The sequence below is a fragment of the Oryctolagus cuniculus genome, chromosome 9 (assembly GCF_964237555.1).
Source record: "Oryctolagus cuniculus chromosome 9, mOryCun1.1, whole genome shotgun sequence".
Classification (NCBI taxonomy): Eukaryota; Metazoa; Chordata; class Mammalia; order Lagomorpha; family Leporidae; genus Oryctolagus; species Oryctolagus cuniculus.
Window position 1 is genome coordinate 53,093,069 of NC_091440.1, and position 19,891 is coordinate 53,112,959.

The window sequence follows — 19,891 nt, forward strand, 5'->3', positions numbered from 1 at the left end:
TAGTTTGGATATGCCTCTCCAAAATTCATGTGTTGGAAACTTAATCCCCAATGCAGCGGTGTTAGAAGGTGTAGAATATTTGGGGAGGTGTCTGGGTAATAAGGGTAGGGCTGGGTTCTTACGAATGGATTAGTTCTGCTATTAAAAAAAGCTTGCACAAGTGAGGCTGTTCTTGCTTACCTTTCTACATTATACAGTATTAGGCCATCTGGCTCTTACCGGATTTTGGCACCTTGACCTTGGACTGTGAGAAATTTCATCTTTATAAATTGATTAGTATCCAGTGTTCTGTTACAGCAGCACAGATGGAATAAAATGCTCTCTTTTTTGTTCATAATTTTATTTAATTATTTGAGTACACTTAGAATGGAGACATAATTTCTGTTGGTCTTTTTTTCATGTCTCATGACATTTTTGAAAAGTGGACATTTTAAAATATACTTGCCATATTATCCAGCAAGCCTACTACTGGATATTTATCCAAAAGACATGAACATATTGTATCGAAGAGATACCTCACCACCATGTTTATAGCAGCCTTGTTCACAATAGTCAAAATATGAAATTAACAAAGGTGTTCATCAGATGAATGGGTAAAGAAAATATGGTACACACACATAATGGAATATTATTCAGCTATGAAAAAAATGAAATTTTATCATTTGTATCAAAATGGTTGCAGCTGGAGTACATGATGTTGAATGAAGTAAGCTGGACAGAGAAAGACAAATACTCATATTCTGGATCTTGTATGATTCCATATGAATTTTAGAATGATTTCTTCCTAATTCTGTAATGAATATCATTGGTATTTTAATAGGGATTGCACTGACTATAATTTGCTTTAGGCAGTATGCACATTTTAAAGATATTAATACTTCTAATCCATAAGAAATATTTTTCCATTTTTTGTATCTTTGATGATTTCTTTCATCAGTGTTTTATAATTTTCATTGCACAATTCTTTGACTTCTTTGGTTACATTTATTCCTAAGTATTTGATTTCTTGAGGGCTAACTAATTTGGATGGGACCTCTTTCTTGATTTCTCCTTCAGCAAGATTATTATTGGTGTATAAACACGATACTATGTTTTGTATATGGACTTTTGTATCCTGCAACTTTCCTGAATGGTTCATCAGTTCTAACACAGTTTTGGTGGATTATCTCGATGACGTCTTGTCTTCTGCAAACATGGATATTTTGACTTCCTCTTTTACAATTTTGATGCCCTTATTTGTTCTCTCTTGCTAATACTTCCTATACTATAATGAAGAAGTGTGGTAAAAGTGGACATTCTTGTCTTGTTCCAGTTTTAAGAGAAAATGCTGTCAGCTTTTCCTTATTCAGTATAATATTGATAATTGATTTTTCATACATAGGCTTTATAATTTCTTAAAGTTTGTTCCTAATTTGCTGAGGGTTTTAATCATGGAAGCTTGTTGAAGCTTTCTTCTGCATCTATTTAGATGATCATATAGATGATCATAGTTGTGATTTGTGATGCTTATTGATTTACAGATGTTGAACCACCCTTGAATTGTGGCAATGAATTCCACTTGATCGTGATCTGTGATCTTTTTTGTGTAGTATAGGATTTGGTTTGATAATATTTTTTAAACTTTTTAATAAATATAAATTTCCAAAGTACAGCTTTTGGATTACAGTGACTTCCCCCCACCCCATAACCTCCCTCCCACCCGCAACCATCCCATCTCCCGCTGCCTCTCCCATCCCATTCACTGTTTGATAATATTTTGATGAGAATTTTTACATCTGTGTTCAAAAGGGATTTTGGTCTGTAGTTTTCTTTTCGTGTTGTGTTTTTGTTCAGTTGTGTTATCAGAGTGATGCTGGGGTTCATCAGAGTTCCAGCCTGGTCTGTATTTTGGAATAGTTTGAAAAGTATTGGCATTAGATCCTCTCTAAATGTTTATAGAAATTTTAACTACTGCTTCAGTCTTGTTGCTATTTATGGGTCTTTTTAGATTTTCTATATCGTTTTTATTTAATCTTGGTAAATTATTACGTATCCAGCAATTTATCCACTTCTTCAAGGCTTTCTAATTTGTTAACAAATAGTTGTTCATAGTTGTTTCTTATCATTCTTTGTATTTCTGTGATATATGTTGTAATATCTCATTTAACTTTAGAGTTGTTTTGTGTGTGTGTGTGTACGTGTGTGTGTGTGTCTTTGCTGTTCTGGCTAAACATGTCCTTCTTTGTTTATCTTACTAAAAACCAGCTTTTTGTTTTACTAACCTTTTGTAAGTTTTGTTTGTTTCAATTTCATTTATTTCTGTTCTGAATCTTATTATTTCTCACCTTTTGCTAATTTGAGATTTGGTTTGTTCTTCTAAGTCCTTGAGAGCATTTTTTTTTTGAGATTTTTATTTTTTAATGTAAGCACTTTTCACTATAAATTTCTCTCAATACTATTTTTGCTGTATACCATAGGTTTTGATATGTTCTGTTTTCATTTGTTTCACGAAATCTTTCTATTTCCTGAGAGAATTCACCAGAAATTAAATAATTAATTTCTCCACTAATCCATTGGCCATTCAGGAGTATATTTATCAGTTTCCATGTATTTTTTTAAAGATTTATTTATTTATTTGAAAATCAGAGTTACACACAGAGAGAAGGGGAGAGAGAGGGAGAGAAGCCTTTCATCTGCCGGTTCACTCCTCAATTGGCTGTAACAGCCGGAGCTCTGCAGATCTGAAGCCAGGAGCTTCTTCCGGGTATCCCACATGGGTGCAGGGGCCCAAGGACTTGGGACATCTTCTACTGCTTTCCCAGGCTATAGCAGAGAGCTGGATTGGAAGTGGAGCAGCCGGGTCTCAAACCGGCACCTAAATGGGATGCCGGCACTGCAAGCGGCAGCTTTACCATCTACACCACAGTGCTGACCCCTCCATGTATTTTTTTAACTATGCAATATATTTTTTTTATTTAGTAAATATAAATTTCCAAAGTACAGTTTATGGATTACAATGGCTTTCCACCCCCATAATTTCCCTCCCATCTCCCGCTCCCTCTCCCATTCCATTCACATCAAGACCCTCCATGTATTTTTAAATGTTGTATTTTCCCTTTGTTGATTTCCAGCTTTGAAGATACATGATATGATTTCAGATGTTTAAAATTTACTGATGGGGGCCAGTGCTGTAGCATAGTAGGTTAAGCTTTGCCTGTGGCACCGGCATCCCATATGAGCACTGGTTCAAGTCACAGCTACTATATTCTTATCCAGCTCCCTGCTAATGCACCTGGGAAAGCAATGGAAGATGGCCCGATTGCTTGGGCCCTTGTACCCATGTGAGAGACCAGGAAGAAGCCTCTGGCTTTGGATCAGCGCAGCTCCAGCGGTTGTGGCTATTTAGGGAGTAAACCAGTGGATGGAAGACCTCTTGCTCTGTCTCTCTCTCTCCCTGTCTGTAATTCTGCCTCTCAAATAAATAAATAAATCTTTTTTAAAAATGTACTGATGATATGTGACCTAAGATATGGTCTGTCTTAGAAAATATTCCATTTGCTAATGAGAAGAATGTGGGTAAAATGTTCTGTAAATGTCTCATATGCATTTGCTCAATAGTATGGTTCAACGCTGATGTATCTTTATTGATTTGCTGTCTGGATGATCAGTCCAATGGTGACAGCTGGGTGTTAAAGTCACCCACTATTATTGTATTGGAGTCTAGTCTCCCTCTAGGTCTAATAATATTTGCTGTGTATATCTGTGTGGTTTTGTGTTGGGTGCATGTATTTATGATCATTACATCATTTTGCTAAATCAATCCTTTTATCAATAAAATGTCATTCTTTGCTTTTACACTTTTGGATATAAAGTCCATTTTATCTGAGTATAGCCTTCCCACTGGTTTTTGGTTTCCATTTGGTTGGTGTATCTTTTTCCAGGCTTTCACCTTCAGTCAATGTGTATCTTTATCTGGGTAGTGCATTTCTTAAAGGCAGCATTTAGTAGGGTCTTGTTTTCTGTTCTGTTTTGTTTTAATCCATTCAGTTATCTTTATCTCTTGACTGGAGAATTTATTTACATTCAAGGTTAATACTCATAGATAAGCACTAACTCCTGCCATTTTGCTGATTGGTTACTGATTGTATCTGATCTCTTTGTAAATTTGGTACTGTCATCTGTTTTCATGATGCTTTCTTTTAATATAAGACTCCTTTCAGGATTTCTTGTAAGGTTTATCTGGTGGTGAATTCTCTCAGTGTGTGCTTGTCTGGGATATTCTCTATTTCTCTTTCACTCTTCGCTTATATAGAACAGCTTTGCTGAATTTAATATTCTTGGCTGAAGTTTTTCTTCTTTCAAAACCTTGAATATATCTTCCCACTCTGTTCTGGTTTGTAGGGTTTCTGATGCCTGCTATTAGTCTAATTGGTTTTCTTTTATATATAACATGAAACATGACATTTTTCCCAGTGTCTTTTGGATTTTTCTCTTTTTTCCTTAACTTTTCACAATTTGACTATAATATGATTTGAAGAAGGTCTGTTTTGGGTGTGTCTGGTTGAAGTCCTTTGAGCTTCCTATATCTGGATGGCCATCTCTCTCTCAAGACTTGGGACGTTTTCATTCAGTAGGGTCTCGGTGCTTCTTTCCTTCTTTTCTCCTTAACATATCCCTTATGAATCATTTTCACTTAATTTTGAATTCTTCTCTTTAATCTGACTTAGTTATTTCAAACATCCTATCTTCCAGATTAAAAAATCTTTCATTTGGTCTGTTCTGCCATTGATAATTTCATTGACTGAATTTTTCCACTCCAAAACTGTATTTGACTCTTTTTAATGGTTTCTATATCTTTATTGAATTTCTTGTTTGTTATCTGTTGTTTTCCTCACTTCTTTAAATTCGTGTCTGTATTCTCTTGTATCTCATGGAGTTTCTTTAGGATCATTATTTTAAATGCTTTTTCAGATATTTCTGAAGAACTGTTGTGTTATTTTGGGTGGCATGCTCCTTTGCATCTTCATGTTTCTTGTTGTCCTCTGAACATCGGGCATAGTAGTTCCTTTTCTCTATAGAGAATAGGTTTCATCCAAAAAGACTTTGTTTAGATGGAATGTGGGGCATAATTTGGGTTGTGGATTTAGTTTTGGTTCTACGTGGGCCCAGAAATGTAACCTCTGTGTGAATTCTTTGGTGGTAATCAGTGACAGCAAGTGCCTCAGTTGTCAAGTATGCTCCAGTATACGGAAGTAGTGGTATAACTTTGACGCGTATGTGAGCTTCCAAAGGTATTTGTCTTGAATCCCCTGGTGAGTTGTACATCAATCACATTAGGGTTTGTAAAGGCTGTAGCCATGCTGGGATTATAGACTGGTAGTTACCAGCTTGAAGCCGAGAAATGCAGATAGGGCCCTCCAGATCTCACAGAAAAGTGCAAATTACACCAGAGGTTATAGTAATAGCAGTAGCAGTCCCATCGTTGCAAGGCAGGGCAGAGAACTGTCCCCAGTTCCCACATGGCATGCAAGGGTGATGCTGGGGTTATGCTCTGGCCTCAGCACCCTGTGGTAAAAGATGAAGGGGCTTACTCAGGTCTGGTCCTCTGGGAGTGTATATGGGCTGCTCCTGGTGACTAGCCCGGAGTTAGGGGGAATTTCTTGAGAGGGCTCAGAGCAAGCAAGTGTAGCTCCATGGCTAGTGCCCAGAACTCTGTGGCTACAGGGTTCACAGGGGTCTGCTCTCTGCCCTGGAAAGTGCCCTTGCTGCTCTGGGAGCTTCTGGTAGCAAAGAGCTGCTTGCTTCCACCTAAAGCAGGTAAAGTTTAGTAGCTTCTCAGGAGCAGCTCAGTTCTGGTGCGTTGGGAGCAGAGGGAGGCAGTGTGGGTTACTTCCTTGGAGCAAAGTAGTTGCTCAGACACCAGTTAAAGTTAGTGAAGCCTGCAGAATTGGCTGCCAGTATGATGGCAGTGGGCAGCACTTTCTGCTTACCTCTTCCCCGCAAGATGGTGTTCCCCAGCAGGGGAGCCACGGAAGCAGTGGTAGGCAATGGCAACATGCTTTCTCTCTCTCTCTGCTGGTTTTTGGAGTCCCTGTGCTCTTGGCAGTTATCCTCACTTCTTTTCTGAAGTGTTCCTTCAAGTCTGTCTCCTTAGTTCTGTATTTTATATCTAGAACCCTTTTCCTGGCAAGATGGTGACCTCTGGCCAGGCTACCAGTATAGGAGCAGCAGCAGTGCGCTTTGTTTCTCTCTGCTAATTTTCTGAGTCTACGTGTTGTTTGCAGTTACTATCACTTTTTTACTAAGACTTCCCCTTAGACATTCTTCTGGAAATACAGTTTTCCCTTTGTTACATTTTTTTTTTTCTGACCGAGGTGGTTGTTATATAGTATAAATAGCTGAAGTTCAGGTGAACTGGAATTCTTGTGCCCTTGCAAAATAATGCTGTTTCTTTAATTGTCAGCTTGATATGCCCACCTTCCCAGGATGCACCTCTTGCATCTAGGACCCTGGTGTAGGCTAAGACCCCACCCCATTTCTATATCCACTTGAGGTAGCACCTCTTACCTCATAAAAGGAGGTAGCGAACCATGGCAATGTCTCTTTTTACCACACACCACTCATGGAGGTCCCAGTCTTGCTTTCTTTCCCTCTTTCAAGGGCAACTCATAATGGGTATTTTGCTCCATGACTGTGTGTTTATTCTCTGACTGTTAAATAAATCCTATTCCTGTTTGCCCATGTTGCTAGGCTCCACTTAGTGTTTTTAGCACTGTGGGAGACATGAACCTGCATTGGAAATTAATATGCTCATTGCCCACATCAGATGCAGATCCTTTCTATTCAGCCATCTTGATCTCCATAGCTTCAGCTTTCCAATAATGTGTTTGAAGACATAAGGTATCAAGCACTCATTCTGAGATAAGCACTATGCTAGGGCTTGAGGCTACACCAGTGAATTAAATAGACAAAGATACCTGTCTTCTTGTGAGAACATATGCTCCAAGTTAAGTCATTGTCAGATGAATTCGAATTAGTTTTCTCGCTATGTTTATGTATGGCTAATATATCTATTGATATGGGAGAAATAAAGGAACATTTCTATGTATACAGTTATACACAAAATTAGTTCAATGGAAAATACGCTTCAACAGAAATCTATCCAAAGGTTAAATAATGAGTAAAGACAGATTTTTAAACAGATTCTTATTAAGCATATACTGAAAGTTAACCTCAAGTATTGTTTATGTGGAAATTTTTTAAAGGCTGTAATCAAAAGGATTCTGTAAATGTATTATTTGGAATAGTACTGAACATCCTAGTTGTACATACTTCTCTTTTCCTGAGCTACTAAATGTATATTATTTGCATGTTCCTAATAGAAATAACAGGATCCTAAAAATGTCAAAGCCAAACACTCATTGAATTAATTAATGAATTGACTATACCATAACTCCAGTTCGTGATCCCTGGAGGAACAGTTTGGCTTGGAGAAGAGAAGGCTTGGCTAATATGATCTTTATCTAAAAAAAAAAAAAAAAAAAAAAAAAAAAAAAAAAAAAAAAAAAACACCAAACAGGTTGAATTGTCAAAGAGGAATTAGCATTACTTAATACAACTCTTATGGGAAAAAACCTTTAGGGGCAGTGGCTAAGATTTCAAGGGAAGAAATACTAAATAGAAGGTGAAGCAAGGAGTCCAAAGGGGAGATGATACTACTTTACGAGATTGTGCAGATGTGACTGGAAGTCTTTAAATGGAGGACACCGAATAGATGCACTTCAAGCATTGGTTCTATCAGGTGACCAAGGGTCTTCACAGTCTTAAGATTACTAGATTCTGTGTTATATGATAACATAGATTGAAGAGAAATAGCATTAGTTATTCATCCAAAAAAGCATGTGAACATGTGAAATATGTAATGTTGAGTTGAGAAGTATAAGAAATAAAGTAAATTATTTAAAAGTGCAATATGGGATACTGCTTAGAAATGGCTTCAGAAAAGTGTTTAGTTCCCAAAGTATTTATTTAACTAGTTACTATTCAATGCAGCTCCCAAGTCACTAGCCTCTCCCCTAAGCCTTTATCTAATAAATAATGTGCTCTTTGCATTTCATGGTATATTTTGCATGGTGTAATGCCTTTTGTAATCATGGAGGCCTAAGATTTGGATTGAAGTTGCTGGGGGCAAATATCAACTGCCAAAACCAAACTGTCTTTGCTAACTTCTCTGAGCCTCACTTTCATTGTCTATAATATCCTAATACCTATCTTTTTTTTTTTAAAGATTTATTTTATTTTATTTGAAAGACAGTTACAGAGAGAGGTAGAGACAGAGAGAGGTCTTCCATTTGCTGGTTCACTCCCCAGATGGCCGTAATGGCCAGAGCTGCGTCTATCAGGAGCCAGGAGCTTCTTCCAGGTCTCCCACGCGGGTGCAGGGGCCCACAGACTTGGGCCATCTTCCACTGTTTTCCTAGGCCAGCAAGAGGAGCAGCCTGGACTCGAACCAGCAGCCATATGGGATGCCAGCGCCTCAGGCCAGGGCGTTAACCCGCTGCGCTACAGTGCCGGCCCCCCTAATGCCCATCTTTTAGGGTTGTTCTAAAACTTGTAAAATAGCATATAAAGGATTTATTATATATTTAGTATTGTTTAATAAGGACACAGTCAAACCATACCTGCTGTATTTGTTTTTCCCCATCTTCTTTCTCATGAACCACCAAATCAACTGATAAATTACTTACAACCTGGTATATATTAACTGATGGGCAATTACATATTTAGAAATATTTACCTAATAGCTGCTAAGCCACACACTACTGACCATAGTGCATAATAGCCTGAGACAGCTGTCAGTAGCAGATAGCAAGACCGGTAAACACATGCCATGATTGATTTTTTTTTCATGATTGATTTTTGTATATTAGTATGAAGAGGAAGCTGTTTTGGACACGAGCGTTTGGTTTGAAAATGGTAGGGCATTTATGTAGAAAAGTTTAGGGAGACCATAATGGATACAATTTTGAAGCTTTGTTATCTGCTGGAAATGCAGATACAGAGTCTTCTTCCTAGAGAAAATGTTTGAAGCAGTGAGCTCTTAGTGGAAAGAAGAAAGAAAGAACAGGGAAGTGGGACAAGGATCTGACTATGAACAATGACTGCACTGATAGAGATGTTTCTTTGAGAGTGGTTGAAAGAATAACTTACCAAAGAATCACCATCAAAATATAGAAGAGTAAGCATAACAAAGGACCGTGTCATGACTAACTATGTTAACCAGGAGTCTCTGGCTCTGAACATTAAGCCTGCTTCCTCATATACCCATATCACTTCTCTCAAAGGAATCTTATAAGAATCAAATGAATCAAAGTGTGGTGAAAGTGCTTACAAACTGTGGAATAGCCATAAATAATGGTAATGTGATGACATTGTTATTATTAATCATAGTAATATCCAAAGTCATGAATAAAATGCTACAGTGACTTCTGTTACCAGTCACCTAGAGTTAGGACAAAACTTCATGGTCTCAATCCTCCAAAAATACCAGCTACAAGTTTGGAATCCCCAGGCACCTCCCACTACAAATTCAGTGGTTCCTCTACTGTCGCTCCCCGTCTTCGTGGAGGAACGACACAGGACCCTGCGCTGTTCTTTTGTCTGCTCGGCCCTCCCCGGGTTTGCTGCTGGTTCTTCCCGGGTTGGCTACCGACCCTTCCACCTCCGTGGAAGGGCGGTTCCCCCTAGCCACTTTCCCCACTTCCGCGGGGGAGCGGCACACTGCCGGCCGGCTCTCTCGGGGGCTGCACAGGTGTTCCTTCAGATAGATGTTCCTGGTGCATGTTGTCTCTCTCCTCCTTTATAGTCCTCTTCCACCAATCCCAACTCTGCTACCCACAACACCGAGTACGCTGCTCTCCTCCAATCAGGAGCAGGTCCTGCTGTTTATTGGTTGAACTGGAGGCAGCTGTGTAGAAGCTGTTTCCTCCTCTCCCAGCGCCATATTGTGGGAGAGCAGATGCATAGAATAAGTCTTAATTCCAGTAACTTAGTCTAGTCCAAGTTGCTCCCCACACTCTACCTCCTCAGTTTCAGTAATATATTAGAATGACAGAATTCAGAAAAGCATGATAATTTACTATTATAGTTTTATTATTGCAAAAGGATTTAGTCAGAACCAGCCAGAGGAAGAGAGGCATGGACCTTTTATTGTCTTCAGGGACATATCACCCTCCAAGCACATCAATGTGTGACAATACATAGAGTATAGTCAGTCCTCCACATCCAAGGGTCTTGCATCCATTGATTCAACCAGCCTCAGACTGAAAATATTTGGGGAAAAAATTACATCTGCACTGAACTGAATATACACAGATGTTTTTCCTTGTCATTATTTCCTAAACAAATAGCATAACAACTATTTAAATAGCATGTACATTGTATTAAGTATCCTAAATCATCTAGGGAAGATAAAAAGTATACAGAAGGATTGTGCATCGGTTATACTCAAGTAATATGCCATTTTATATGAGGAGCTTGAATATCTGCCAATAGAATGTCAGGGGGTGTCTTGGAAACAATGCTCCCGGGATCCTAAGGGACAACTGTAGTGCCAACCAGAAAGTTCACCTGAACTTCAGAGTCCCAAGATTATATAGAAGCTCCATTACTGAGGTATGATCGAATCATCGATCACACAATGGGACTCAAACTCCAGCTCCTCACTCCTCCTTCGAGATTGGGCCAATAATAATAACCCTTGGTTCAATATGAATGGTCTTTCTGGCTTGGCCAACCCCCATCCTGTGCCATTCATTACCAGAAAATATCCAGGGCCTCCCATGAGTGACCTGTTTACCATAAACTATCAGATTATAGGGTCAAACTGTCGATCTGAGGGGCTCACCATAAGTAACACAATTTCAAGGGTTTACAGCTGCCCCCCAGGATCTGCTTGGGACAGATGCCAGCCAAATTCTTTATTACACATATCCTAAAATGTAGCAAATGTTAGAGAAAATAAGGCATGAGAAAATTCCATTGACTGGAAATTTTGAGGTTTTGGATGACTTTATAGGGAGGAGCTTCACAGAGGGGCATGGATGGATGTCAAATTAAGATTGCCAAGAGCTGAATGGAGGGATGAGAAAGAAGGAAGCAATTTTGGAGAGATGGGTCCAACTGAAATAACATATTACCAGTCAGACAGATAAGCAGTTGCCTGCAAGGGATTTTATTACCATTCTTGTTAGAGGCAAGAGATGGGAACTGCCCCTGCCTGTGCTAGGCTCAGGTGTCAGTGTCATCATGCGCTTCCTGTGTCTCTAGGCTCAATTAGGAAAGAGCAGCACAGAAAATTACAAAAATGGTGGTGCTATCTTTGAATTTTTATTGTAAAGGACAGTGATTTAGAAAAAGTTGATTCAAAGTGTATCTGAGTCTCTGCAAAGAAAGTCCTAGTTTAATTGTCAATTATATCCTCTGCTTAGAGCTAACTTTAAAAAAAAATCATCCGCTTTGTCTATTTTGTTTTAATAGGGGGAGAAATTGTTTCATTTAGTTGTTATCCCATAATTGATTTCAATAAGTTTTTTGGCACTCCTAAAAGATCTTAACTATATACAAAATGTCCTTTTGTTCTCTTCATCATTTTTATATATGTCCAGTACATAAGATAAAATAAATAGCAAAATTAAACCAAGGGAAGACAATTATTTATAACATCAGTAAATCATACTGAGGAAAGCCACAGGGATATGGGCTGCTGGCGGCCAGCACTAAGTTCAGTTATTGCATAGATTAAAAACATATATTTGTCACACACTTTACTATCATGTAGACCCAGTAGTGCTTTAAAAATTATATTTATGGGTCTTTTCTTTCCTCTCACCAAGTAAAGCCTTTGCTGTGGTGAATTGAAACAGCTACTTAGTAGGTCAAAGTAATAGTTAAGAGCAAAAGGTAAAGTGTAAGGAGAGTCCAAATTTCAGGAAGACTGACACTCAATTTTTAGCACACCAGACTTCTATATTCTTCCTCCTGTCAGGGCTGCCACAGACTTACCATTGACCAAAAAAGGCAGGAGTTCAATTTTATATTTCATCTGAGAGTTGGCACTTCAAAGAAGCCCTTGCCCATTAGAACCACAATGTGCTAGGAGATCAATACTGATGTAAAGGGACTAATGCCTCTTTCTGAACCATAACTGGTGTTTCCTGTAGTAGAGAAGGTTCCCCTAGAGGCCATCAGCTGGGGTCTTAGTCTTGGCTTCTTAGCTCACTGTTGGAATATTTTCTCATTTAGGTGCCAAGGATGCCAAGTTGCATACATTTATTTTGCTTTTTTGTCAGCAACTTTCCTGGTTTCCTGTGGTTGTTTTTATTTTGTGTGTGTGTTATTCAAGGAACAATGGAAATGTTGATACAGTTTGAGCTTTCTTTGTCATCCAAATCTTTACTCTGCCAAAGGTGACACGGGATCTAACTGCATATAGTTCATAGCCTTTGTTCTCATTTTTAAGTCCAGGGGATTTCTTGTATTTAAGAACTTTTCCCCTTTCCCACAATTTTTAACTTTGTTACTTAGTTTCAGAAAAAAAAAAAATGCTGTGATGTGACTCAAGATTCAATACTCACAGTAAAAATCATGTATTCTCATCCTGTGTATTTCCACAGAAACACAAACACAAGATGTGTAGATTGGATTCCCTTATGGATTGGATACTGAGAAAACAGCAGCTGATTCTTTGCCCACTTGTACCGTAATCACCAGTAGTCCTAGACATATCACACACAGACATTAATTGTAACATTTTGGGTGAAAAAAAAAATACCTTAAGCTTTGATTCATAAAATCATAGCACAAACTTTGGAAAAGTTAGTTTGCCTTAGTATTTTTAGATTCCATTGAAAATCAAGTGTTGGTAAGATTTGAGTTGAGGAAAAATAGAAATGCTTCTCTTTTTATTGATACCCTAGCCTTACCTTTCCTTGAGTCTATGTGTCCAAGTGTTTCACCTTATAACTGTCTAATTTCGTATGAAAAGGATAATCCCACCTGTGTCAAATTACAGTTTATTTAAACCTCTCAACATCTATGTAGAGCTCTCTATGACTTACAGAGCCATATCATCTCCCTATCATGTGGAAGTCACCAATTTGGAAACTAAATGCATGGTTTTGCATGGAATTTAGTTCTTCAATTTACCTTATACTAAGTCACAAGTAATAAGTAAAAAATAACAATAATGGCAGAAGACACCTGTAGCATTGTACCAATATCATAATAAGATTTCTGTATGAAGTAAATTTCCAACTTGGGAGTCTCTTATAGCTAGAATCATTTTCTCCAGTTGCAGTGGAACAGGTGACTCCTTTAACCAACTTCATTTATCTGCTCCACAATTTAAGATGTGACTCCCAGAGTTGCGTAGTTTTGGTCTCCCATGGCTGGGGATCAAGATAGGGAGTGTTGGGGAGCTGGAGGAGAAATTCAAGCATCCGGAAAGAAGAGTTGTTATCTGGGAATTTCTAGCAGAGCTATTAACTCATCCCCAAAGAACCCCTTGTAAATGTTCTGTTTTATTTCTTCAGTCATCTCAAGAATGGCCTGTTTGTTTTTTTATTTTATCTTGTATGTTGTTTCTCATGAAAGATTCTTCACCTGAAACCTCAGAGGTGTTAAATATCATCTTGGTTTTTCTCTTAGCCTTTGGTCCCTAAAGCTAGCCCACAGCTACTTTTGAGTTTTCTCAAAAGGGTAGAAATGGTCTTGTTTACATTGGCCTATCCATTGCTGCTCACGCAAGCCTCTGTAGAAATTCAGTGACCAAGGAGTAAAAGAGAAACCCAGGCTGTGCTAGGCATTTCATTCTCAGATCTGGTACAGATGGAATAGAAGTGGACTGAGTTATCCATATGGCTATGCAATCCTTGTTTTTTGGCAGCATGCAGTTCATTAGTGACCTTGACAAGAACAGTTTCAGAAGAGTAACAGGGAAGCAGGATTGTAGTGGGCTCAAAAGAAAAGTGAGAAGAAAAACATTGAGCAAATAGGTGTGGGCCATGCTTTCAAGATGTTCTGTTATAAAATGAGCCGTAGAATTGAGGTAGTCGCTAAAGCAGGATGTGGAGACAAATGAAGGTTTTGTTTTTTCTTCTATGCAACCTGTCTGTTGTAATGAGGGAATGATCACATGGCGAAGGAAAGCTGTGCACCCGCAGTAAAGAGAAGGATGCGCAAGGGGTGGCCCTTCATAAATAAGCAAGAGTAACCTCTGGTGCTCACCAGAGCTTGAGCAGTCCTGATGTGGAAGGAGCATATGTGTGTGTATGTGTGTGCACACACATACCAGGTAGATAATACACGGTGAGGGGATGGTTGCTTGTGGGAATTCTCATCCGCTTGCTTCTATGAATGTAGGGAAGGGAGGACCTGTTGGAGGCTTGAAAAAGAGAGGAAAACAGAGAATTGTGATAGGATCAATGTTGTGCTTGAAGTTCATAGTCATGAATTAAAGTGAGACTAGGAAAGAAGAGAAGCTTGCGTCTTCCCTTGGGCATCCTGTGGTAGTGTATTTTGCATAGGTAAACTGTCGGCTTTATAAAGTTATTGTGAGGATTCAACATGCCAGAAAGCATTCTGAAGTTGAAGTACAGGACATCATTATTGCGAAAGTTAGCTGAGAATTACTTAGCACTTTTGTTTGGCAAGAAGCTTTTCAATTTTCTTAAAGACAGCCTCAGTATGTAGAGACTGTATTTGGCTTTAGCCACTGATTTAGTCAATGACTGAGTCTATAAACAAATTACTTTAACCTCCTTTTGTTTTTTTTTCACCCCTCAATCTATGATGGTGGTAACATTTAAAAGGCAACAAAAGCTGTGTAAATAAAGCTGCTATATAAATACGAGCCATTCAGAAGATGGCATTTCAGCCTTGACTGATACAGAGAGGCCAGAGCCTATGAATAAGCCTTAGACCTTGGGTGAAAGATGCCTCCCATAGACAGTTTCAAAGAAGAAAGAGAAGAAGGTTATCTCTAAGTAATTGTCAATCACAGTACTTCTCTTACTCCTCACAGCCACTCCTTGTAGCTATTAGAACCTGAGATTTAGAAAGGTTATGTAACCTGTTAAAACCAAGCAGCAGAACTTGGATTTCATCTGAGGTTTACCATAAAATCCCATGCGCTTTTTCACTTTAGTGAACAGGACTCAATAAAGGGGCTGGCATTGTGGCGCAGTGGCTGAAGCTGCAGCCTGCAATGCCGACATCTCATGTGAAGGTAGTTCAAGTCCTGGCTGTGCTACTTCTGATCCAGTTCCCTGCTAAAGCAACTGAGAAGGCAGTGGAAGATGGCTCAAGTGCTTGGGCCCCTGGACCCATATGGGAGACCTAAATGGAGTTTGTGACTCCTGGCTTCAGCATGGCCCAGCCCCAGCCATTACAGCCATTTAGAGAGTGAGCCAGCAGATGGAAGATTCTCTCTCTCTCTCTCTCTCTCTCTCTCTCTGACTCGGCCTTTCAAATGTTTTTCTAAAGTATATACATAAAAATTACAGGAATATTTATGAGGGAACTTTTAAAAATTTGTGGAGAAATTGAATTAAAAGAGAATATCCATTTTCCATGGAATTTTTGAACCACTCTTAATTTTATATTTCAATATACACAAACACATTCAAAGGGTCTTCAAAAATTTCATGGAAAATACATGGTATGGAAAAACTTCATGGATTTAAAAAAAAATTTTGTTGCCAAACCAAACTACTTACCTTTTCATTCAACTTTTCCCATAAGCTTTTTGAAATGTACTTGTATGCATTTCAGATTTTAAGACCATTATTTTAGCCAAGTTAATCTCTTCTCTGCCATCAAACATTCAAGTAGACTTTCCCACTAACAGAATAAACTGGTTTCTTATTAATATCAGGATGGAGTAGCTTAGACAAAATCAAATAATAAGTAACTATAGGAAGATTTGGAGGACGTAACAGGAAGGTGACTAAAAATCTGCACTTAGCTGCAAATGCAGTTTTTAACAGTTTTTGGGGCAACAGGGTGGGTTCTGGGGAAAAATTAATTTATGTACTCATGGGAACTATAGGAGTATCATGTTCCACAGTGCTCTTTCCTACAGATGTAATATGTACATAATGAGCTATTGCACATAAACTGTTCTAAGAGAAAATCGCTTCTCTATTAGATCTTGATTTTTGAGCAAGAATTGCCCACCTGATAGGAAAAGTGTATTTATTTTCCTTCCAACAGCTAAAAGGTGATCATACTTCTAAAATTTGTTGAGATTGTCCAAGAAACTGTGTAAAATACTCATCCATCACAGGGAAGCCCCTGGTCAGGGAATGACAGTGCAGTAAATATCTTCACCAGCCACCTTTTAATGTACAAGCTGTTTTCGGTTGGAATTTTCAGCACTCACATAAAACACATTGTCATGAGTGACTGCTTGTGCTCCAAAGTCATTACTATTGGGATAATAGCGAATAACCAAAAAACTTTAAATGTCATGTCAAGTTTGTTGAAGCCATTTTCAAGCCCTGTTCAAGGTTATATGAATATTGAAGATGTCTGTTTTTAAAAAGTTGGAGATCTAGGAGAGAAATCACTCATAAAGTTGTATGTACATCATGAGGGTCACTTAATTAATAGAAAATCCAGGTCTTTTTGGGAAATTCAACCAGCCAGAGTTATTTCATCATTAGCTATTGCTACTCTCTCCTTATAGCTTGAGTAAGTCAGAATCACCATCATTTACCAATGAAAGAATAAATTTGTGTATATGTATACATGTATGTATGTATGGATAGGTATGCATATACTCATAATTGATAGTTGGATAGGTATGCATATACTCATAATTGATAGTTGAATTATGGTATAATTCTGGTATAATTCTGATTTGAAAGGAGTTTTGACAATTTCCCAAATTCACTATTTTTAATAGACTTTAAAAATTCTTATTAGAAACTTTAATTTCCTTTTTGAACAAAGGAATGAGGAATCTGATTATGAAAGTACTTCAGAAAGCTTGTGGGAAAATGACATTAAAAGGTTTTCTTCGTGCAAAATTTTTAAATCTGTTCAGTTTTTTTTCATAATCTACATTTTCCATGAACATTTGGAAAACCCTACATATGTATAGATTTCATTTATTTTTTTTCCAAAATAAATTCATCTTTTAACTCCATTTTCTGTGAACTTTTTGAAGTGCCCTTTTATTATTTGAACTAATGCTTATCTTGGGTCATAATATGTGGCAATAGTTTCTTTATCCAATGAATATTTATTGAGTCACCTACTTTGCACCAGGGTCATTGTAGGCCCTAAAATTATAGCATCATTTAACATTATGTCCTAGAGCTGGCTTCCCAGAGCAGAGTACCTGGGTTAGATACCTATCTCTGGCTCCTGACTCCAACTTCCTACAATGCAGACCTGAGGAGGCAGTGGTGAAGGTGCAAGTAACTGGATTCCTGCCACCCACACTAGAACTCTGTATTGCATTCCTGCTTACCTGCTTTGGCCTCAGCCCCACTACAACTGTTGCAGATGTCTGGGGAGTGAATGAATCAGTGGATAGCAGCTCTCTCTCTCTGTCTATATGTCAAATTATTAAAAAAGAGAGATGTACCTGCTGCCTCAAAGCATGTATCCAAATAGAGACAGATGATAGATAAGCAAATGTATAATGTGTCTGATAGTCATGAGTTCTACGAAGGAAAGATGGGAGGAAGGGTATTGAACAATGAAAAGGGTGAATGCTATTTTATGTGGGTGAACAGGGAAAGTCACTACACTGCAGTGGTGTTGAGCAGAGATCTGAATGAAATGTGAGACCACTCTCTGATAATAACCTAGTAGTGGGTATTTCAGGCATAAACGGAAGGTGTAAAAGAGAAAGGAAATAGCACTAGTGCTGGTGAAATGTATACTTTATTCTTAACTTCTGTGCCTTTATTTTAAATCTACTTTATTAGGAGTCTTTTGAATTTGTTTTATAATGTGTGTAGGCCTTGGTTATCACAATGATAACTTTTCTATTTCTTTCTTCCTTACCATAGAAAATCAGAAAGTGCAGTTGACAGAAGGGTCACGTACACACTACAATATCAATTGCAACTCAACAAGGACTCCAGCCGCCAAGGAGCTTAATTATAATCTAGACACTCATACATCTACAGGGAGGATCAAGGCAGTTGAGAAGAAGGACGCCTGTAATGTAGAAAGCAACAGAAAAAAGGAAATGGAACTTCTTGGCTCTGTTTCTAAAAGCGAATCAGTTCCCGAAGTTGAAGCCCTGCTGGCAAGATTACGAGCTTTATAAATTAAACTGGTAAAAAATGATTAAGCCAAGCATAAAGCCATAGTCCAAGCTGTACCACTTGAAAAAAAAATGCTTTTATATAAGTGGATTTATATAGTTTTAAATTAATTATGATATATGTTAGAAGAGTAAAGCTAAATACAAGATTGCAATGCTTTTTATATATACTTGAGGTTTTGACTCATTCAAGATTGTAATGGGCTTTAATGCTTTCTCTGTATGTCTCTCCTGGTATTCATCTGTACTAAATTTGGTATTAATTATACATATTGCTATAGAGAACATGTAGGTGGCCATGTGTTCAGGAATGTGTCCTTAAAAACATCTTTTTAAGTCACTGTAAGTTTTGCTTTACTATTTCAATATTAATGAATGTCAAATCATCAATCTCAGGTCTTCTACATATCCATGTGTATCCCATGTATATTTTTATCTAGGCCCAAGTTTTCCAAAAACATATGAATGAATATATCAGAGCTATAAGGAAATGACTGGTCAGCTTGTTATCATTGTTAAATTCATTTTAATTTGACAAGGTGGGGTACTCTAAGGCGGTTAAGCACATTTCCAAAAATAGTGCAATAGGAATGAATGCACTGTCTGCAAAAATGTTCACGCTTTGAAAACAGTGGTTATATACAATATTCTAGCACTGCCAAAATGCTTGGTCTTGGTCAAGAGAACATATTTCTCCTGGTAATTATGACTCTAGAATACAATCGCCATTTTGAAACTTCCTAAGTAACGAATTTTCTGGATTCTGTAAACAAACTTAGAGTAGTAACTTCTTTGATCTGACAATACCTTTAACAATAATCTGAATAAGTGTTTCAAGGAAAAATTTTGTATGTATGCAGATGTTGCAATTTTACCTCATTTCGGCATCATTCCTCTGTTAATTCCTCATAAAGAAAATAAACTTTCTACTTGCACTAAATGAAAAAAAAATGCTTTTTTTTTGTTAATAGTTCTGTGGATATGCTGCAGATAGACCAACTGTATGGCACAGTCTTAAGTACTTGCTTTATTACATGTAATAACGAAATGACTACTCTTTTACCATCAGTTAAAAAGAAGTTATTGGATCAGCATTGCAGTGTAGTGGATTAAGCCGCCACCTGCAAAGCCAGAATCCCATACAGGTGCCAGTTTGAGTCCTGGCTTTTCCACTTCCTACCCAGCTCCCTGCTAACACACTTGGGAAAGCAGTGGAAGATGACCTTGGGACCCTCCACTCACAACAGTGAACCAGCGGATAGAAGAGCTCTCTTTCTCTCCTCCTCTCTAACTTTGCCTTTCAAATCACTAAATAAATTTTAAAAACTATTCTGGCAAGGCCCAGTGCTTTTTATCTTCTTGTCTAAGTGGCAACCACTGTTTAGCTCTCGACTTAATCAAGTTGATTAATTAGAACTATGAACCAAACCCTGTTTTATAAACACTGGGGGAAAAGTGCTACCCATGGCCAAGGCAGGACTAAATTTATTCCTGCATGTATTGCTGAAATATGTGCATTTTTCCCTCTAACTGCAATTCCTGTTTTCCTGAAAACAGATCTGCAAACAT

The 19,891-nt window shown here is 38.0% G+C and overlaps 1 protein-coding gene across 4 annotated transcripts in view; it reads left to right on the forward strand.

Annotated features, from left to right (window-relative positions):
- The window catches only part of DIAPH3 (diaphanous related formin 3), a 556,480-nt gene extending 537,207 nt beyond the window's left edge, over positions 1–19,273 (forward strand). For all 4 annotated transcript variants that reach the window (XM_051850009.2, XM_051850008.2, XM_051850012.2 and 1 more), the window contains one exon: positions 18,063–19,273. In XM_051850009.2, the coding sequence (XP_051705969.2) occupies positions 18,063–18,325 (263 nt within the window). In that variant the 3' untranslated portion in view covers positions 18,326–19,273. The remainder of the gene's footprint in view (positions 1–18,062) is intronic.
- The last annotated feature ends 618 nt before the right edge of the window (positions 19,274–19,891 follow it).